The following is a 23,273-nucleotide window of genomic DNA, read 5'->3' on the forward strand; positions in this document are numbered from 1 at the left end:
AAGGCATAAAAATGGAGGAGAGGTCTGCATCTGCATCCTGTGAGAACAGAGAGGGAGGAGTAAATGTGATGCTTCACTAACAGAGGATGAAAATTCAGTTTATTCTGGTAACCAAAGTACACTTCATACCAGTAGGCTGGTATGTAGGTTAGAATGAGCAAAAATTTGTAATTGTGTCTCTAAGTGGTGGACATGACAAGATTACTACTTTCTCTATTGTTGAACTGAACTCATAGTTAATTATTTAGCGCCTCATAATTAGCCAGTCCACTACAGCCGATAACAGATATTGAAAGTGTAGATTTCCAATCTGTTTGACTGTTTTAATTGCCCTTCTTTAGAATCACTATATGTCCTCGATTTACCTGCAGAAACGTAAAGTAAATACAAACAAATCTAAAGAGGCACATGTGGATTTTTCATCACAGTATCATCTTTCAAAATTTATTAAATAATGCACCAGCTGTAACGCTAATGAAAGCATGTTCTAGCAAGAGTACTTTAATTTTAATAAGCTGCAGAGCAGTAGCAGATTATTTTTCTTCAGCAGGACATCCTGACCTGTTGATGGATAAGAAGCATGTTATTGAATAAACTGCTTGTTTAGGTCACTGACGATTTATTATTTAGTGAAGTAAATGAGTTAATAAATCAAATCAGTTGCATGTTATAGAATAAATTATTATAAAAAGCAGTTACAGCAGTTAGTTGAAAATTAATCAAACACTAAACTACAGAATAAAAACAGCAGCAGTTTTACCAAAATTGATCAGATTACCTGTACATTAATAGCGGTAAATTGGATGATTGCACATTTATTTTTGACAACTTCAATATTTTTTTTCCTACAGTATCCTCATGTTTCCCCAATACTTTTGCCGTCCTGTCTATGACTTCATAGATAAATGGTACAACTTTCCTGTCATGCAGTTTTGAACTCTTTTAATTTACCATTAAAGTGATAGCCATTAAAACAATAGGTTTCATCAAAAGCATTGACTATTGTCAATTGTAAAGTTGTAAAGAGTTGACCGCATCCAATTTCAATTCTGGTTGTTTACCCTGAAAAGCATATGAGATATATGACTTTCTTTATTGTCCCACAATGGGGAAATTCGGACAGTAGCAAACACATGCACGATTACACACATTTAATAGTGATGAGAAGGAAATAAGGCAGTAGAGAAAAAAAAGAAGTTGGTCAAATCTAAAGATAGCTCTAAAGAAACACCAAGAGTAGAAGATAAAAAACTCCAGACTATTTACGTAACCTACGATAATAGAATATGCAATATTTCCATAACGTACGATTTACATAACATTCTAAGCTTAATACGATATGCAATATGTATGCTAGTGCAGCAGCATCCGAGCTAAGGTGTGTGCAAGTTATCTTAAGATCTGGGAGCAGTGTAAACAATTACTGGTAATGGTTGGATCAAGACATGTGCAACAATTAGTATTGATTATAAAGTATTGACTTTTCAGAAAATGTTATCTTGTGCTACATAATTAACTTTGCTTCATTTACAGCAAAAAAAACTTCAGTATCAAAAAACAGTTATCATGCAGCAGAGAAACAAAATTAACATGGGCACAACATTCATCTAATCAATGGTTAAGATTAAATAGACTCTTTAAGACACAATACAAGTCAGCATATCTGCCAGTAGTGTATACTTCACATGCATTTTGGTTATTTTTGTTTGTTGATAAATTGGTTGCTACAAAAACACTGCTCTGTTAACATATTAGGCAATGTATATTTATTGGAATAGCAAAATTCACATAAAGGGTAATTCAAAATGTTTTACGTAATTTTAGAGAAAGAAGTAAGGAGGATATATACAAAATTATATTTTCTTTAAATACATTTTGCTGTGTACCTGGAGTCTCTAGCAGTGCAGAAAAGTTGAATGTAGCATTTCCAGGTTCTATAGATATCATAATCTTCTGTTTGTGCCATACTTTTCAACCCGTTCAGTTTTTTCTATTGTTTATTAGGTTTGTTGAACTGTAACCTTACAGTATTGACTTCCAGCTGATTGATTTTTCTAACCTGCCAATTATATTCAATGCCAGGATTTTGTAGTCCAAGCTTAAGCATGCCAAAGCTTCAAGTAGATAAGTCAAAATATTCTTCTGTCGGGTGTAATATTCCACACAATTCATTACAACGTCCCCCAGCCTATTACAAAATGGCCAAACGGCCATGCAATGATGATAACAGGCCTGCTATCATCATTGCATCTCTGTGGTGGGTCTCATCTTCAACAAGGATGAGTCCCACTACAGAGATAAGGACAATCTCACACAGTGGTGCTCCAGGAACAATATGATCCTGAACATCAGCATGACCAAGGAGGTCATAGTGGACTACAGGAGGTTCAGGAAGACCGAACATGCCCCTCTCTGCATAGAAAGGAAGGTAGAGGAGCATGCGGACAGCATTAAGTTACTGGGCATTCACATCTCCTTTGACCTCTCCTGGTCCGTAAACACCTCCCACCTGTAAAGACGGCCCAACGGCGGCTCCTTTTCCCCAGAAAAATGAAACGGACTGGACTCCACCAAGCTGCTAAAAAATCTTTACATTGGTACAATAGAAAGTATTCTATGTCTTAGCATAACTGTGTGGTATGGTAGCTGCACAGTGAAGGACAAGAAGGACTTAGCATTGGTAGTGAGGATAGCACAGGGAATTATGGGATGCCATCTGCAAGAACTGGGCCATTTCTCAATTCACGAGAACACGAGTACGGACTCGTGTTTTCGTCAAGTCTGTTCTTGGCAACAGCACAGGAAGTACGGACTTCAGAATCTGTTCCAATACACAGAATATATCTCTGTGTATTGGAACAGACACAGCTCGTCCGGACCTGCATTTCACCTCCTGTTATTAGTAGTCTTTAGATGATAATAAAATATTACTTATATTGATCATAAAATGAAATAAATGTATGAATAATATATTCATTGTTGAATGTGAGAAGTAATATTTTGTGTTAAATAAATTATAATTTAAGTTCTTTAGCCTTTTTAACATAAAAAAACAATTTATACACTACACCATATTTTATCAAAAACATTTTTAAAACAATATTTTTAATATCTAAAAGATTTGCGCTGTCCTGAATCAAGCTGCCGGGCATTCTGGGAACGCAGTCAGTCTGAAGAACACACAAATCTGCTCTGATGCATGCTCAAGAAAGGGGATGGGGCGAGAACAACCTCGGGGGATTTGGTCCGTTCTCGGTCCGGTGTTCTTGGCAATTGGAACAGTGCAGGGGCTGAGGCTGATGACGTGTCACGAGCACACGAGACCGCTCAAGTAAGCAGATAGAGAAATGGCCCTGGACTCAGTTTATGCTGCACGATTCCAGGGAAGAGCCAGACGCATTAACAAAGATCCCACCCACACGGGCAATGCACAGTTTGCCCCTTTACCATCAGAGAAATGTTTCAGGAACATCAAATCCAAAACTACAGACTTAAAAACAGCTTCTTCACAAAAGCTGTAAGGGCTATTGCCCCATGCTGAGAAGACTGGGTGTGTGTCTAAGTAACACCATCAGAAAGCAGAAGTAATCCAACAAGAGGTTTTTGTCATGGCGTGAATCACTGTGATACGTACTCCTCAGCAGAGTCATCCCATGTTGCACAGTAATACACTGCAGAGTCTCCTGCTTCTGCCTGCTTTATAATAAACTGGTAGTCTATATTTGATGTGGCTTTAGAGTTAAATCTGTCAGAGGAGAAACCTGATCCAAATGCAGGGGAACTGTCAGAATGATAAAACCTCAGAAGATACTGGGGAGTCCCACCAGGCACCTGTTTGTACCAATAGACATAATAGCTCTCAGGCCTCTGAATGTTACATTTGAGAATAGCCTGTTGACCTGTAGAAACTGTGTGAACAGCAGGCATCTGGGTCAAAACTTTAGCTGCATCAACATCTGTAAACACACAAATGAGCACATGAGTGATAAGTTTGTGTCTGAAAAACAGAAAATATAAGCCAAAGCAGCAACTTACATGTTAGAGCAGAGAGGACAGTGCAGATGGTCCACAGCATGTTGTCAGTTTGGGATTTCAACCTTTGTGACAATGAAACTGTGAGATGAACCGTTAGTGAAAGAAAACAGACTGAGGCTTATAAAGAATCTGATGAGGAAACAGGGAGGAGAAGATTTGATAATACTTATTATTGCGCTAATTTACATAAATCAGGGATAGGGGCTGTCCTATTCACGCAAGATTTTTAAGTTGTTATTTTTTTATACTTTAGTTTAGTATTTCTCGATTATTTTGAAATAAAGCAGCCGAAAAAAATGCATTTTTATTCTTCACAATCCAACAGTCCTGGATGTAATGTACAAGCCTATCAGGTTTCCAATTTTTTTCTAGAAACATGATCCATTTAAACTGCTTTTTTAAAAATATTTAAGATTCATTTTTACTGTGAATTTAATGGAAGAATGAAAATAATGGGTAATTCATTTCTGGAATAATTTATCACTATGACTTGGGGAGCTGAGTTTAAAAGGGCTACCTGTTGTCTAGATGTTTGTATTGTTTTCTCATGTATTTGTGTCTCCACCATTTATTATTTGGTTTCCATGTTACACGGTTAGCCAGAAACTACAAGACATTCAAATGTAGTTTTAATAATAGCTGTTGAAGCAGTTGCAAAGTTCAAGGTTTTACTTAGATAGAGTGACACTTCAGGTAATGTCTGCATAGTTTGATTATTTTAGTTAGTCCTTTTTACTGATAGGATTGCTTTGTTTTAACTTTAAAAAGGCATGGTTATATCTAAACAAACAGTTATGTTTAACATTTTTGAATATAAATTTGAAGAACGATTTGCTTAGTTGGTGGAAATTACTTATTAGACATAAACATGTAACAAAAACTGCAAACATAAAACATAGAAGAAATCATTAATTTTAACACAGCATTAGAAAAATTATAAATATTACCCCATTTTCCTTGGCTATAGACGTATTGTGTTTAGACAAATAGTTTAAAAAAGGAAATTAAACTGTTTGTGTGAAACCCTCAGTTTCTATTTTTAACTTTTTGCTGCAGAGCTCTCTTGCCACGAGGCACTGCCTTAAGCTTTGGTTTCCTTACATTGCTGATAACTGCATAAATAAAGCTAATCAAGTAATGGGTATCACAGCGTTCACAGTGAATGAAAATAGGTTTTATTCTGAGTTGAAGTTTAACCAGAAGGTGGAGGCATTTATCAGACCATCTCAGCTGAAACTCTACTGGGTATAATATTTATTCATATACAGACACCTAAGTATTTTTTTTTGTCTTCAGTATATTTTCATGTTTTAAAATAAGGTTAAAAAGCTGATAAAAAAACTGTTCAATAAAGTTAAATCTTGGTAAATATTTTAAAACATTTAGAAATCAACCAACTATTTAAGACATGTACTGCAATAAAAGTGCTGTAACAAACAAAGTTTGTGTTTTATACTTGTGGGTAAAACAATAAAATCATAAAGTTTCAGAGCTCCTCCTCCTGTCAGTCCCCCTCAGTCCAGTATTAAATGTCTCCTCCAGCACCTCCTCTCCTCATCCTCTAAACTCTCATCTATCAGCAGTAAAGACACTTTACAAGTTCCAAGATCATTTTCAGCACCCTGAAAACATGCTGGGGACCCTCTGCACTCTCATCACTGCTCTAACATGTAAGGAGGATGACTTACTGCAGACTGGAGGTCATGTTGGATCCATCAGTCTGTGTGTTTCTCTTGACTTCATGTCATCTTGTTGTTTCCAGGTGTGAGTGGTGTGACGGTGGTGACACAGAAGCCTCCTGTTCTGACGGTGAGGAAAGGAGAGACAGCCACCATGGACTGTAACCTGGGAACTGTTACTAACAGTTATGCTCGGTGGTATAAACAGATCCCAGGAGGAGTTCCTCAGTTTGTGCTGATCTTTTATCATGGTTGGAGTTCACCAAGCTATGGTTCTGGATTTTCATCTCCAAAGTTCACATCCACTCATCAGTCCACAAAAGATTATCGTTTAGTCATCAAAACTCTAGAAGAGCAAGACTCTGCTGTTTATTACTGTAAAACATGGGATGACTCTGTCAAAGAGTACGTATCACAGTGATTTATACCGTGACAAAAACCTCAACACAAGCACTTCTGCTTTTACATTTCTAGTTCTTAGATGTTTTCACTCTTCTGTCTTTTATTTATTTAAGCATATGTTTTTTATAGTTTCATTATTTATTGTATTTATTTGTTTTGATAACTTGAGAAGAAATTTACTCGAATTGCACATCACTGTAATAAACATCTCTGTGAAAAAGAGCCCCCCACTCTGGGGGGCTGGAGCCAATCAGTCATTGGGGGACAGGCCCTTGACAATTTATGAAATGGTAATTTTGGGACTGGAAGAATTTATTGACAAAGTATTAACAAAGACTAACAATTTTTTTTTTTTCGTTTTAACCTTTTTTTTCATTGTCTTCATGCTTAAAGAGTTTAATTTTTTTCACAAGATTTGCTGCTTTGGAGGTTTTATTGGAAAGCAGATGTTTAAAAAAGAATTAAAATATGTTTCTAAGTTTGAATTTTCTTTTAAACAATCTTTTTCATAAGGAGTGAAAATCATAATTAAGATTAAAACGATAGTTCTATATTTATGAAAGGCTCTACTTTTACATCAGATTAACTTTGATAATCTTCCTGTGTAATAAACATCTAGTTCACACAATGTGAAGCTCATCACAGAGGCCCTTCAAAAGTAATCCTGAGACATTTATCATACTTTATATAAGAATCCATAGATTTTATTTAAATGTACATACATTCATTTCTACATATAGGTACTGATCAGAAAAAAACAGTGTCTTTATAAATTGGAACTAGGAGTCTTATAGAATTTGTACCTCTATAAACTATTGATAAAAATGAGAGCCGCTATGAAAATTGCATGAATCCCAAGTACCTTTTGATATAAAAACTTATGTTTATAATGATCGATTGAAGAATACAAATTTTAGTTTTCAGTCATTTCTAAGGCATCATGGTGATTGTTATCTCTGGCCCTTATTACAAAGATTATTCACATAGACCTAATCAAAGTTTCTACGTTTGATTTTAAATATGAATGCACATATGTGGATGGTTGGTGGTTTTCTTGCTCTGTGTTCTTATCTTGTGTGAAACTGGTGGTCTGTCCAGAGTGGACAGTAACCACATTAAAGCTTTAATGTTCCACACTGACATTATAGGGGCAGTTATTGCCAAATGATTTAATACAGAAATGTGCATAATTCATTAGCATTAGGATGCTTTTGTTTTACATAAAAGGGCAAAAGAACCGTATTGGCTGGTAAAACAAGTGTTGCTCACTAAAAATGACAGAAATATCATAATAATGAATCTCCTCCTCCTTCACGTCTCTCCTCTGGGTCTTTATAAGCCTCTGTTTCTCTCCTCCTTTCAGTTCAACCTGCTCACCTTTCATCTGCATTTACAGCACAAACTGACAACATGCTGGGGACCCTCTGCTGTCTCATCGCTGCTCTAACATGTAAGATTCCTCTCAGATGGTTTAAGATGACACATTTTCATAGACCAACCATCTTGTCTTTCTCTGCATGTGTTGCTAGATGTTGATGCAGCGATAACATTGACCCAGACACCTCCCGTCAAGACAGTTTCAGCCGGACAACAAGTTGTTTTAAACTGCAACATTCAGAGATATGATAGCAATGCTGTCAACTGGTACAAACAAGCTCCTGGTGGAGTTCCTCAGTATGTTCTGAGGTTTCATCACTCAGGAAGTTCACTCACCTTTGGAACAGGATTCTCTTCAGACCGATTCAACTCTAAATCCTCATCAAACATAGATTATCAGTTCATTATTAAGCAGGCAGAGGCAGGAGACTCTGCTCTGTATTTCTGTCAGACATGGGACGACCGAGCAGCTGAAGCTGTATCACAGTGATTCACAGTGTGACAAAAACCCAGACAGAATTGAAACTTTAAAACTAAGAAAATATATGAATATTTCACAGTTTACAACACACATTTGTTAATATCAAAAGTATAATGTGACCCTTTAAATATGTCTGCAAAGACCAAAGTGAGTTAGTGTTTATTTTAATAAAAGCAGACTGATGAAGTCACTGAGATGTTTTCAGTGAAAGTTGGTCTCAGCAGGATGTTTCAGTTTCACTCCTTCATCAGAGACAAACAGGAGGTTTTTGTACAGCCATGTATACAAACTGAATCACTGTGGTATTCGGACAAGGAACCAAGCTGATTGTCACAGGTAAGGATTTATTTTATGTACTTTACAGTATTTTATACATTTTTCTTTGATTACTGTGAGATTATTTTAATACTGTTTTCCATCAAGTAAAACACATTTTAATAAATTTTTTCATATTTGTGTTTTCCTTTGATAAAATTCTTGATGTGGTGCAGATGATGAAAATGATCTTAAGTAAATTGTTTAGAAATTGTTCATATTTTTCTTTCAGCATATTTTATCAAATAGGTTTGTTTTATAGCATGGTCTTGTCTTTTTCTGAACAAGACAGAAAGATCTGTATATTCTTCAAAAACGTTTGTTCAAAAGTTTTAGAATGCCCTAACAAGGTTTTTTTTTTAGTTTTTAAGACATTAGAAATGTACATAGTTACACAGAAAGTAAACAAGAAGTCACATATAATCTGCTCTTTAGTTTGTTGTTTGCACTGCAATATTAGTGGAATCCATTTTTTGCCTATCTTAAATATTCAGAAGTTAACTGTTAACTATTAATTTCATAGTTTTTCAACTTTCTAAACAAAAGAAAAAAACTGATAAAATTTTAGAAAACTAATATGCTGACACAAATTTTCTACAAACTAATCATTAGCGTCAAAATTGGTTAGAATGTTTTAAAGGTCTTTCATGAACAATGCTAGATTTTATATCCTGTCATTTTATCTTATTTATTATACTTTAGAATATTGTTAATTGCTAATTTGGAACACGTGGTTACTATTCTGGATAAAGTTAGTTTTATTGATTAACATTATCCACATTTTGTTTTCTCGCTCAATTCATCATGTAGGTTATTTTCTGAATGTCCTCCATGTCCCTCCAGGCTCCAGCCTCCCTCCTCCTGTCCTGACGGTCTTCCCTCCATCCAGCGCTGAGCTCCAGTCCAACAAAGCCACTCTGCTCTGTCTGTCCAGTCAGTCTGGGCCTTTTGCAGATGTGAGCTGGTTGGTTGGTGGGAGTCCAGTCAGCAGTGGGATCTCTACCAGCACCGCTGTTCAGAGACCAGACCAGACTTTCCACATCAGCAGTTCTCTGTCCATCCAGACATCAGACTGGAACCTGGATAAGGTTTACACCTGTAAAGTGTCCCTGGGCTCCCAGACTGCAGAGAAAACCATCAGCAAGTCAGGATGTCCTGCTGAGGAATAGCCAAGGACCACAATCATCATTTATAATCAACTTTTCTTTTCTGTTTGCTAATTACAAAAAAATAAAAAATAAACCTTTTCTCTGTGATCTGTTTATTTGACAATTATTACTGCACAGGCTTTTTTCCATTAAACCCTAGTTATATGGAAAATGTAAGCAAGTGTATTTCTTTACAGCTATAGAGTATTAATTAGAGAAACTGGGTCAAAATACAGCACTTTGCACGTATTGTGAGATGAGTTTATGGTCATTAGAGATACTTAAAAACAATCCATAACAGAGAGAAAATTCTGATAAAGAGAAGAAACAAACTTTTTTTATCCCCAATCAGTGAACCATCACTTTTTTCTTTTCTTTGGCTCTTCTTCAACAGGATGCACCTGCAAGCACTGTTCCCTCAAAGCTGCATGCATGTGTAATTGGGCACTGCATCTGTATTCAGCATGCACAGCAAATCTATGCAGTGCAGAAAATAAAATGCAAGCTGAACTGTAAACAAAATCATCATAAATCAAGTTATTTTGTACTATTTTGCAATTCTGGTGAGATGGTGTTCCACTCTGTGTGCGACAGGTGCTGATCGACTTGATTGAATTGAACCGGTAATCCACCAATTGTAGGATAAACTCCCTAGCTCCTGCGTTACTCTCACCCCAAACACATGAAAAATTAGAGGGAACATTCTCTGAGACACTGAGGTTTTAAACATCATAATCAGAACCTGATAGATCAAAAATCATAGGTTTACATTAAAATGGATGTATTTTAAGTCTCTAATAACTTAATCTTTAATTATTGTTAGTAATTGCTAGTATTTATATGTGTATCCACAGTAACATTCTAACATCATGGCTGCTCCCCATGATTATTTCTACTTCTCCAAAGGATGACTTAGCTTCAGAGTTTAGCTCAACTATTTATTGTAATACTGCAGAGAAATAATTACAAGTTTACAGAGCTGGACTCTTACAATAAAAACAACCTGGGTGACGTCCCAGAGATAATGAGCCCTATTCTCACACAAACATGGCTTTTTCTAAGCTTAGACACATGGATGTATGACATGGATGGTGGTCTCCTTGGTGATGTCTGAAGAGAAAATATGACATCATGGAGACGTTATTTGCTTTCCAACATGTCTTATTTTCTGGGTGTCTTGAGTTGACTAAGTGAATGCATGCCTCTAAGTCACAGGGAGAGCTGTTTAAGAACTCCACATCGCCTAAATCTAATTAGACAAGCTTTAACTTTTAGCAAAAGATTACACTAATTAAACAAATTATAACACAAGAAAAAAAAGTGCAGTTCCTCAGACAGTTGAAACTCGAGGTCATCATTTACATGAAGGTATAAAATGGAGGGGAGATCAGCAGCTGCATCCTGTGAGAACAGAGAGGAAGGAGTAGAGAGGTGATGCTTCACTGACAGAGGATGAAAATTCAGTTTCTTCTGTTCCCATCTTTTAAGCTTTTAAGTATTTTACCCAACCGAAACCAGATGCTTATTCACTTGTATAACCTTTCTGCTTCCTTAACACATTTACATCTACAGTAATACCAGTAGGTCATTATGTGTGCTCAAATATTTTTAGGTTCTCTAAAAATTTGCATTTGTATCCTTAAGTGGTGTATGAGAAGAGATTAATACTTTTGTGTCATTGCAATGAACTCCTAGTTCATTATTTACATCCTCAGAATTATCATGTCCACTATGTCAGAAGTAATGTTTTCCAACCAGTTTGGCTTGTTTAATCGTGCTTCTTTAGATGAAGCTATAAAAATCAAGAGGTGAACTGCAGCCCCATCCTGTGAGAAGAGATATGGGGGTGTAGATAGATGATGCTTCACTGACAGAAGATGGAAATTCAGTTTCATCTATTCTCAGTTTTTCCAAAGTTCTTTTAAAAGTACTTTTCACCAAAAAATGTATCTCTGTCCATAAATAATATCAAGGAAATAATGCAGTTAAGTTATATTTACATATTTAGGTCTTCAAATTCAGAATCCCCACTTTACCTGTGACAAAATATTAAAGCAATGCCCTCCATTATCAACAACATAGACAAATAGAAACAACAACTTCAAAATGAAAGAAACATACAAAGATACATTTAATAAAGATTTTATGTTTTTATTTTTGTTTTGTAAAATGCACATGTACCAACCACAAAGCTTTTTAAAACATCAAAAGAATAACTACACTTTATTGATTGCAAGCATATTCTAGTAAGTCCAATTTGCAGAACTGAACCAGCAACACTGAAGCAGATGATTGATGATGATTTTGTTCCTCAGCTATTCCTTAGCATGACATCCTGACTTGCTGATGGTTTTCTCTGCAGTCTGGGAGCCCAGGGACACTTTACAGGTGTAAACCTTATCCAGGTTCCAGTCTGATGTCTGGATGGACAAAGAACTGCTGATGTGGAAAGTCTGGTCTGGTCTCTGAACAGCGGTGCTGGTAGAGATCCCACTGCTGACTGGACTCCCACCAACCAACCAGCTCACATCTGCAAAACCTTTAGTTTCACTGGACAAACTGGACAGACAGAGCAGAGTGGCTTTGTTGGATTGGAGTTCAGCACTGGATGGAGGGAAGACCGTCAGGACAGGAGGAGGGAGGCTGGAGCCTGGAGGGACATGGCAGGAAAATTATAACCACATAGTATTATGCAAAAGAGATGACACAGAAGGACTTTATTTTTTTGGAAAGTGTGGTGTAGAAAGATATAAACCAAGAGTACACACCCTTTGAGCTAATCAATGACAAAACAAAAAAACAAAAACAATATGTATGTATATATTTATATATATATATATATATATATATATATATATATATATATATATATATATATATATATATATATATATATATATATATATATATATATATATTGCTTAGCATGGGCCTCTATAACTTGCCACATAAATTAAATAAGAGTACTGTCATTATACATTCTTGAATCTGCTTGTTTTTATTTTAGTATTAACATATTCTTTTAAGACTGTCTTGTGTCAAGTATGCGAAACATGAATATTTGATGGAACACCATGCTAAACTCAAGTTTAAATCATGCCCCCATCAACATACTTGCTGAAGTTTAGACCCAGAGGTGGGTAGAGTAGCCAAAGAAATTACTCAAGTAAGAGTATTCATACATCCATCCATTTTTCGTCACGCTTGTCCCTCAAGTAAGAGTAGCTCTACTTAAATATATTTTTACTTAACTAAGAGTAAAAAAATCAAAACCAAAAATTTTCTCAAGTAAGAACAAAAAAAGTATTCAGTGAGAAGGCTGAATACAAGTCCTGGTTAACTAATTGTTTAATTTTAAAATTGATATAAAGGACAGAGAAAAATAAAGCAATGCAAAGACTAAAATAAAAAAATATAAATAACATAATTACAAAATAATCAATTCATGCAGAAGAAAAACGTAAAAAATTTTTTTGCCTATTTACAGTTTGTTACAACAGTGCAACGTATTTCCAATTACAATAACTACCATTTACTGTATGTTCAATGCTCAATGAGTTTAGAAAATAACAATGAAGCAATCAAACCTTTGTAAAACAAAAGTATATTTTTGGTTAAAACAAGTCTGTTTCTTATTCAGTGAAGTTACTTACGGTGGGTAGAATAGCCAGAAATCTTACTCAACTAGGAGTAGCAATGCTTCTTAATAATATTACTCAAGAAAAAGTAAAAAGAACAGTGCAGTAAAACCACTCCTAAAAGTATGTTTGGTTCATAAAGTAACTCAAGAAAATGTACTCACCTCTAATTAGACCAAAATAAAGATTACATGAAAATATTTTATTTTGTTAAATGAAATAATAGCAAAATGTTAGAAATAAATATGAAAAATTGGTCTTATTTCATAGTAATTAAACGAAAGCCTTACCTGTGACAATCAGCTTGGTTCCTTGTCCGAATACCACAGTGATTCAGTTTGTATACATGGCTGTACAAAAACCTCCTGTTTGTCTCTGATGAAGGAGTGAAACTGAAACATCCTGCTAAGGCCAACTTTCACTGAAAACATCTCAGTCAGCTCGCTTTTTGAACACTTTGACACTTCAAGACTGACATGAAGCATGAGATATTACCTGCTTTTACTTGAATAACCTAAAAGATGACAGTATTACCTCAGTGTTTCATTTGTAGCATTAAACCTATAAACATCATAATACAAGCCCACGATATATTTAAATCATGTACCAACTAGTTAAAAAAAAAGATACCCAAGATATCTACTAAATATAGCAGATATCTGGGACATCTGAGCTGTCTGAAATAAATGGGTACAGTGTCTGAAACAATTCCAGTGTTACATGCAACACGTAATACAAAATGAATGTTTTTGTCAGTGGCGTGTTGCTCTTACCATGTCCTAAAATATAAACCCAACCTTATGTTTACACAAATTATCCACAGTATATTTAATTCAGAAAAACAAAGACTTAAGAAGGACATTGCCTGATTTTGTCAATTAAATAAATTTGAGGAACTGATCACCAGTACAGCAGTTTGCCCATCTCTACAAAAACAGGAGTTTTTGACATTTTGCTGGTCTGCAAACAAACAGGTTTATGTTACCCTGATGACAAGAGGAAAGTTATCAATAATCACACCACCTGAAGTAATCATGGCTCTTCATTTATGGGTGATGGGTTACAAGGCTATTTCCAGGCAGTCTGAAGTCTATTATAGACTGAAAAAGATTTTTCCCAAGTGAAAAACAATTAAGACAGTTTCTAATCATCCCAGGAGTGGACATTGACCCCAGGTTTCATAACATGCACGAGTTGCATCTCAAATTATGTGGACCACAGTTAGAATCCGTAATTTTCTATACACATTTGCAGGTTCACTGGGGTGGGCTCGTGTCTATCTGCAGTAGTTATTAGCTGAGAGGCAGGGTACATCCTGGAAATGACACCAGGCTATCACGGAGCAACACAGAACATACTGGACAAACTACCATGCATGCACATACTTATCATGCACTGTGAGAAAGAGCTGGATAACATGGAGCAAACACAGACATACATTCAGAGAATCTGTAAATAGAAAAGCCCCCAGTCAGGATTTGAACACAGGACATTCTTGCTACAAGGCAACAGTCCAAATACTGCATGCAGAGAACAGCTACCATGTTACATGTTGATTTTTAGGATAATAGTATAAGAAAAATGTTGAACAATTGTAAGTTTTGTGTATGTTTGTTTTAAAAGGAAAGCCTCTTATCATATGAACGACACTGTGCCATGTCTGGTTAAACATGTTTGCCACCACAAACATCTTATAATAGCTGGTGAGCATATGGGTGGAATGGTCTTAATTTAGAGCCACAGAAATGGGGAAACTTGCATTTAAAGAGTTGGCTATGAAATTCTTTGTGTATTCCAAAGTCAAAAAGGAAATAGTCTATCACACAGATAAAGCATGGCCTAAGCTCTGATATCAACAGGACACCAAGCATAACAGCAAAGAAGAATGTTCTGTCAGTGGAACACAAGTTGTTAAAGGGAGAGCCTGCGATTTTTCCTGAAGTTTCCCGAAGTCTCTTTTTGACTAAACTGTGCATTCGCAAGACTGCCTTACCTGCTATTTCACTCCTCAGGGGTATCGGGTGGAAAAAATCTCCCAAACCCACTTTGGTCTTATTTCTTTCTACTGAGGTCCTCCTCTTCTTCCCAATTTTTTCACAAATCTTTTCAGTTTTACATCATTTTAAACACACAAAATGCCATTTAACTCTCTATCAAACATTGTTGACTCTCAGAGAAATGCTACGCTGAGCAGACATGCTTAACCCCACCAGAGGTGTCAAAAGTATACACATCTATTACTCAAGTGGAAGCTTTTGGAGGGCAAATGAATATGCAATATATGATATATATTGTCACTGGAAGTACTTTGTGCATATATAAATATGTCACCTACTGTAGGTAATGGTTTCACAAGCTTTGTGTTGTAAAAAAGTGAGATTTGTAAATGCATGCTTCACATGCCTTTCTTATTTATTTTTTTATTGGAATATATATTATTCCATTACCTATACTGTAAAAAAAAACGTTGTTACTTATTATTGCTTCATTATTTGAAAATTATACTGACTGTATTTTTGTTTCCTTTTGTCCATCTGATTGTATAATTTCTAAAAAAAAAAAAAAAAAAAAGAAAGAAAGAAATCAGACTTTACAATCAAACAAAACTTGAGGAATATTTTCTCAAAATACTTTGCACTCCTTCATGAGTAGCCATTGTTATTTTAGAGTAATGTTACTCTCAGCCAACCTAATTACAGTTTTTAGAAGAAGAAGAAGAAAAAAAAAGAAATTAGAAGAAGGCATCAAGAGTAGATGGTCTTTAAGCGTGAAGAGGTAAATACTCCACAGCTGTTGTCGAATATAATTTTAATGCTGTAAAAAGTGAAGAAACTAGCATAAAATAACAGCAAGGGCTTTCTACACAAATCTCACCTATTTTTCAATTCAATTCAATTCAATTTTATTTATATAGCGCCAAATCATGAAACATGTCATCTCAAGGCACTTTACAAAGTCAAGTTCAATCATATTATACAGATTGGGTCAGATTATACAGATTGGTCAAAATGTCCTATATAAGGAAACCAGTTGATTGCATCAAAGTCCCGACAAGCAGCATTCACTCCTGGGGAAGAGTCATCTGCATTGTACATTGTACATTTGCTGCAATCCCTCATACTGAGCAAGCATGAAGCGACAGTGGGAAGAAAAACCACCCATTAACGGGAAGGAAAAACCTCCGGCAGAACCGGGCTCAGTATGAACGGTCATCTGCCTCGACCGACTGGGGGTTACAGAAGACAGAACAGAGACACAACAAGAGAAACAAAAAAGCACAGAAGCACACATTGATCTAGTAATCTGTTCTACATTAGATGGAAGTAGCGGGTGAGCCGTCTTCTCTGGATGATGTCACAGTTAACAGAACGCCAGACCAGGTGTACCTACTATGAAGAAAAAGAGAGAGAGCAAAAGTTAAAAGCTGAAATGACGACAGTCATTTCAATGTAATATAATGCAAAACTGGAGAACAGTAGACTGAAGAACAGTAGAAATCAGTAGAGTGAGAAAATTAGACCCTGATGTCCTCCAGCAGCCTAGGCCTATCACAGCACAACTATAGAGATAGCTCAGGGTATGAGCCACTCTAACTATAAGCTTTGTCAAAAAGGAAAGTTTTAACATTAGTCTTAAAAATAGATAGGGTGTCTGACTCACGGACCAAAACTGGGAGTTGGTTCCACAGGAGAGGAGCCTGATAGCTAAAGGATCTGCCTCCCATTCTACTTTTAGAGACTCTAGGAACCACCAGCAGACCTGCGGTCTGAGAGCGAAGTGCTCTGTTAGGAACATACGGGGTAATCAGAGCTCTGATATATGATGGAGCTTGATTATTAAGGGCTTTATACGTTAGAAGAAGAATTTTAAATTCTATTCTTGATTTAACAGGAAGCCAATGAAGGGAAGCTAAAACAGGAGAAATATGATCCCTCTTGTTGATTTTCATCAGAACTCTTGCCGCAGCATTTTGAATCAGCTGAAGACTTCGAACTGCATTTTGTGGACTTCCTGATAGTAAAGAATTACAATAGTCCAGCCTTGAAGTAACAAATGCATGGACTAGTTTTTCAGCATCACTCCTGGACAGAATGTTTCTAATTTTGGCGATATTCCGGAGGTGAAAAAAGGAAACTCTGGAAACCTGTTTAATATGGGATTTAAATGACATGTCTTGGTCGAAAACAACACCAAGATTTTTAACTTTATTACCAGAGGCCAAGTTAATGCCATCCAGATTAAGGGATTGATTAAGAACTTTATTTTTTGAAGACTCTGGCCCAAAGATTACAACTTCTGTCTTGTCAGAATTTAAATGCAGGAAATTTAAAGTCATCCAGCTTTTGATGTCATCAAGACATGACTGCAGTCGAAGTAACTGATTGGATTCATCAGGATTTATGGATAAATATAGCTGAGTGTCATCAACATAACAGTGGAAATTAATCCCATGCTGTCTGATAATTTTGCCAATCGGAAGCATATATATAGTAAATAGAATTTACTATTTTTTTTTTTTTTAACCTTTATTTAACCAGGAAGTCCCTTGAGATTAAGATCTCTTTTTCGAGGGAGACCTGGCCAAGACGGCACACCAGTTAAAATACAAACAGAAGTACAACATAGATAAAATCTCACATAGAGGAAAAGACAGTTCACATAGGGCAGTTACATTTTTCAATTACATGACATTTTAACATGGCTTTAAATTCATTCAATGGGATTAGATCATTTAAATGGAGCAAGTTTTGTAAATTATTCCAAGACCATGGAGCAAAGTAAGAGAAGGATTTCTTCCCCAGCTCAGTAAAAACCATTGGAACCTGGTAAGAGCGCCACCTGGTGGAACGGAGATGAAAGTGACTGGAATTTAGCTTAAGGAGATTACATAAATATGCCGGCAGTTTACCCAACATGGCCTTGTATAAAAAAATATACAAATTAAGTTGTCTACGTAGACTTAGTGATGGCCAACCTACCAGTTCATACAGCGTACAATGATGAGTACGGGAATAAGAATTAGTTAAGAAGCGCAGAGCACTATGGTACACAGAATCTAACAGGTGGAGAGTACTAGAGGCAGCATGCATGTAGACAACATCACCATAGTCTAAAACACTTAAAAAGGTAGCCTGCACAAGTGTTTTTCTGGCTGACATGTTAAAACAGGTTTTATTTCTAAAATAAAATCCCAGCCGTAGTTTCAGCTTTTTTACAAGTTTCTCAACATGAACTTTGAAAGAAAGTTTGTTGTCCAGCCAAAAACCTAAATACTTATATGAAGAAACATTTTCAATTAAGTCTCCATTTAATGTGTTGATAGTTATGTTATCTGGGGATTGGGAACGAGCCCTTGAAAACGTCATAAATTTGGTTTTCTTAGTATTTAGCACTAACTTAAGGCCATTTAGAGAAACTTGAAGCTGCTGAAAGGCCAACTGAAGGTCATGCATGGCTTGGTTCAGTGAAGAGGCAACTGAATAAATCACAGTGTCATCTGCATAAAGATGCAGTTTAGCAGTTTGCATGTCCTTTCCAATGTTATTTATGAATATAGAAAATAAGAGGGGGGCTAAAATCGAACCTTGAGGAACACCCATAGAAATTTGTAAAAAGTCTGATTTAAGACCATCTATAGAAACACATTGCGTTCGCTCTGTAAGATAGTTTTTGAACCAAGTAATAGCTGGGTTTCCTATACCAATGTTTATTAATCTATCTAGTAATAGCTTATGGTCAACAGAGTCAAATGCTTTGGACAGATCCACAAATAGTGCAGCGCAGTGTTGCTTTTGGTCCAAGGCATTTATAATGTCATTTAATAGTAGCAAAGTTGCTGTAACAGTGCTGTGTCCAGCTCTAAAACCTGACTGTACATCAGTTAGAATGTTGTGCTCTGCCAAGTAGTCTTTTAATTGACAGTTTACTTGAGCTTCCAAAATTTTTGCAAGAATAGAGAGCTTGGAAATTGGTCTATAATTGTGAAGATCTGAAGGGTCACCACCCTTTAGCAAAGGAAGCACATAGGCTGCTTTCCATATTTTAGGGATTGAATTGGTCTGCAGACTACAATTAAAAATGTATGCTACAGGTTTAGCTATAAATTCAGCTGCAACTTTTAATAAAAAAGGTTCTAGATTGTCTGGTCCTGCTGATTTTTTTGGATCAATAGCTTTAAGAGCAATACAGACATCCTTTTTAAGAATGGGTCTAAAAACAAAGGTTTTCAGTGGTGTTTCAGAGCTGGAGTTGGAGCACTGATAACTAGATTTGGACTCATTGAAGATACAGCCAGCTGATACAAAGTAATTGTTAAAATGACCAATTATGTCAATTTTGTTTTTAATTTCAACTGAATCTACAAAAATATGTTGTGGGAGACTTGCAGACTCCCACAAATATATATAATATTTGTGGTTGTTGCTATGGAATTTACTACAATTGAAATTAAGTCTGCATCGTACATCCTAGCTACTGATTCCAATGATGGAGGTCACAGGCAAATGAGAGTTTTCCTCGGCAGAATCGATGTAGGTGAGCGCTTCATTATAGAAATGACACAGAGGAGAGGTACACTTTCATGTATGCAAAGCTGTCCAAGGTGAGGTGTGTTCTCTTCTCCAAACACACCAGTTGAACAACTGTCCAAAAGGTCAAAATGTCAGAGAAGAATTCAATTCAATTCAGTTAAATTAAATTTTATTGATATAGCGCCAATAGAATAGCTTAGAATTTTTTTGTTCTAACCGGTTCGGGAACGTCAATTTATTGGTGGAACTTATAACCGGAAACGTTATAATTCCGTTTCTGTTCGGAACGAACCGATTGGGAAAAAAGATCGGTTCAAAGCCCTGATTTAGAGTGACCAATTAACTTAACAGTCATGTTTTTGAGCTGTGGGAGGAAGCCAGAGTACCCGGAGAGAACCCAGACATGCACAGGGAGAACATCCAAACTCCATGAAGACAGACCCCGGATTGAACCCGGGGTTCAAACCCAGGACCTTTTATTCACAACTCAGACAAATGAAATATTGAAAACGAGAATCCCATCACCTTGATAACTAATGCTTAAAGCATTAAATTAGGTTTGAGTTCTTTTCAGATGATTTTTAAAAAGTATTTGATTAAAAAAGTCACAGAATAATGTTAACAATAACTAAGTTGTTTGGATTGTGGGAAGAATTTTTAAAAGCAGTCAAAACGTTCTATAATTTAACAGTTGTATAACTTGCTTAGGGAATAACTCCTAGATTTGATATATCCGGTCAAATATGACAAGGATGTCCACTTAATCATTTTAAAGAATTAAAAATATCTCAGTTAGCTGATGACACAACTTCTTAAAAATGGTTAGATGTATCGAGAACTTTTCAGAGGTGGCAGGACTAAAAATTAACCCGAACAAATCTATCTAAATCTTTGAATTATCAAAGGTTAACAGTATACCAGTGTAACTATTAATAAAAAACATAGATTTGCTTGTAATATAAATTTTGATCCTATAGTAGAAAAAAATTCAATATGTAGCTGATAAGAGATTTGTCATTGAAAGGGAGAACTTTTCTGTTTACAGTTCAGCGGCTATTCAGAGCTGGTCATGTGTTTCTGTAAAAAAGAATATTTATGTATCATGAAGAGGATGGTAGTTTGGAAGTATTGACCTTTGAAACACAAAGTAAAACATTTCAAGTGAAATACTTAACTGAATTAATTGAAGAAAGAGAAAACATTTAGAATACCTTCCCTAAATTTGCATTTAATTTCTTTTGTGGATTGGATTTGCTGTTGAAATGGGATTATGAAATTGAAAAATTACAGATACGATTTTCATAAACAAGCCCTGCTGGCATGGGAGTTAATATACAAACCTTATTTTTTTCCTGCTCATTATTTTAGTTGGAATAACAGGAGCATTTGACGTAAAAAAAAAAAAAAAATAAATAAATGAAATGAGCATTTTATGACTCAGGAAATTAAGAAAAGTAGTACTGAAGTCTTTAGCTCTTTGTCCCTGTTTGTGGTGTGGACCCCAGGAAGAATAATCTCTACTAATGTAGAGATTAATGGGGATCCTACGGTGGCCCTGAGGTGCAAAGCGCTACAACTTTAAGGAAAGCGCTACAACAATAAGGAAAGCACTCCAACATTAACAAAAATATTACAACATTAACAAAAGCACTTCAACATTAACGAAAGCACTCCAACAATAACGAAAGCGCTGCAACATTTAGGAAAGCGCTGCAACATTAACAAACCGGAAGAGGTACGTCCCAGTGGGAGACCTAAGAAATCGCTGATTGGACTACAGCTCGTTTTTACTTTTGAACCGAAAGTTATTCTGACTTTACTGTGTTTTTTAAAAACATGAATGTTCTCGGTGATCCAAACCGTAAGATGCCGTCTAAAACGCCACTTAGTCTGTTTATAAGTTTCGCTTTTATTAATTATGCCTTTTTTTTTACTACGTGCGCTGTGTTTCTGTACCTCAACGCTCTGGTCTGCTCCTCTCCCCTCCCTCCCCTCGGACCCAGGGGCTTTCATCAGCTGCCAGCCTTATCACTACATTTAATGTCTCTCCACTCCTACCAAAATGTCCTAATTAAAATCAATAGGAGAGTCCGTAGCTGTGTTTCATGCTATTTTCTTTTTAACGACACAGAACCAGTGGCGCTTCGGTGGGTGTGCTGCCTTGGCTTGAATTCAGGTGCGCAAAATTACGTTACATATAATTTAGGTGTGCACTTTTAAGGGTCATTTCAACAAGCTTGTAACATCAGGAGCTTCAGTTCAGACCCAATATTCATTCTCTTCCCTCTAAAGGAGCCCTATACAGTCTTTATTTATGCTTTTCCCCCACTGTTATCCCTCGCGCGCAGCGCACCAGGGTAAAATAGAGCAGCTGCGGATCATGCGTAAAGACGCCCACCCCCCCAGAAGCAGATTGTATGTTATCGTAGTTGATAATGAAACTACAGCTTATCATTAATCTATCCATGTTGGTCTCATTTGTGAATGAGGCGGAGTTTGATCAAGCCTAAAAGGTCCAACATTTTCCCCTCAGCTGTAACCCTTAAAGCATACAGGGCTGCGTCGTTCACGCTGCGTCTTTACGCATGATCCGCAGCTGCTCTATTTTACCCTGGTGCGCTGCGCGCGAGGGATAACAGTGGGGGAAAAGCATAAATAAAGACTGTATAGGGCTCCTTTAGAGGAAAGAGAATGAATATTGGGTCTGAACTGAAGCTCCTGATGTTACAAGCTTGTTGAAATGACCCTTAAAAGTGCACACCTAAATTATATGTAACGTAATTTTGCGCACCTGAATTCAAGCCAAGGCAGCACGCCCACCGAAGCGCCACTGGTTCTGTGTCGTTAAAAAGAAAATAGCATGAAACACAGCTACGGACTCTCCTATTGATTTTAATTAGGACATTTTGGTAGGAGTGGAGAGACATTAAACGTAGTGATAAGGCTGCCGCTGATAAAAGCCCCTGGGTCCGAGGGGAGGGAGGGGAGAGGAGCAGACCAGAGCGTTGAGGTACAGAAACACAGCGCACGTAGTAAAAAAAAAGGCATAATTAATAAAAGCGAAACTTATAAACAGACTAAGTAACGTTTTAGACGGCATCTTACGGTTTGGATCACCGAGAACATTCATGGTTTTAAAAAACACAGTAAAGTCAGAATAACTTTCGGTTCAAAAGTAAAAACGAGCTGTAGTCCAATCAGCGATTTCTTAGGTCTCCCACTGGGACGTACCTCTTCCGGTTTGTTAATGTTGTAGCGCTTTCCTAAATGTTGCAGCGCTTTCCTAAATGTTGTAGCGCTTTCGTTATTGTTGGAGTGCTTTCGTTAATGTTGAAGTGATTTTGTTAATGTTGTAATATTTTTGTTAATTTTGGAGTGCTTTCCTTAAAGTTGGAGTGCTTTCCTTAAAGTTGTAGCGCTTTGCACCTCAGGGCCACCGTAGGATCCTTAAATAAACAGTGTCAAAGAAAAAAAGGTTAAAATAAATAAATCAGGAATATCCTGTAGTCTACAACTCAGCCGTCAGATAGGGTTTTATTGGAGTTCACTGTATGGTGATTTGAATTGGATTGGATTTAGTTAATCTGTGATAAATTATGTCTTAATAATAAAGTCTTGCATCACATTTACCCTGTAAAGAAGTTTGTGGAGATCTCATCATGACACTG

At 36.3% G+C, this 23,273-nt stretch overlaps 1 protein-coding gene and 1 gene segment (V, D, J or C); one reads left to right on the forward strand and one right to left on the reverse strand.

The window, feature by feature from the left end:
• Window positions 1–5,607: 5,607 nt before the first annotated feature.
• LOC118566405 (immunoglobulin lambda-1 light chain-like) lies at window positions 5,608–9,536 on the forward strand. Of its 2 annotated transcripts, none has more exons than XM_036148427.1 (4): window positions 5,608–5,705; window positions 5,798–6,123; window positions 8,277–8,310; window positions 9,133–9,536. In XM_036148427.1, exons 1-4 carry the CDS (start codon window positions 5,666–5,668, stop codon window positions 9,456–9,458), a joined length of 726 nt encoding a protein of 241 aa, XP_036004320.1. In that variant the 5' UTR covers window positions 5,608–5,665; the 3' UTR covers window positions 9,459–9,536. The 2 variants fall into 2 exon arrangements, with proteins under 2 accessions (XP_036004320.1, XP_036004321.1); XM_036148428.1 differs by lacking the exons at window positions 5,608–5,705; window positions 5,798–6,123 and adding exons at window positions 7,467–7,566; window positions 7,646–7,971.
• Window positions 9,537–11,585: 2,049 nt separating this feature from the next.
• On the reverse strand, window positions 11,586–13,405 carry LOC105932010 (the record flags this gene model as incomplete). The annotated part of the segment is given in 2 exon segments: window positions 11,586–12,087; window positions 13,366–13,405. Coding segments are annotated over 2 exon segments (375 nt in total), but the record flags the coding sequence as incomplete, so codon positions are not given.
• Window positions 13,406–23,273: the final 9,868 nt, after the last annotated feature.

Source organism: Fundulus heteroclitus, chromosome 16 (assembly GCF_011125445.2).
Source record: "Fundulus heteroclitus isolate FHET01 chromosome 16, MU-UCD_Fhet_4.1, whole genome shotgun sequence".
Classification (NCBI taxonomy): Eukaryota; Metazoa; Chordata; class Actinopteri; order Cyprinodontiformes; family Fundulidae; genus Fundulus; species Fundulus heteroclitus.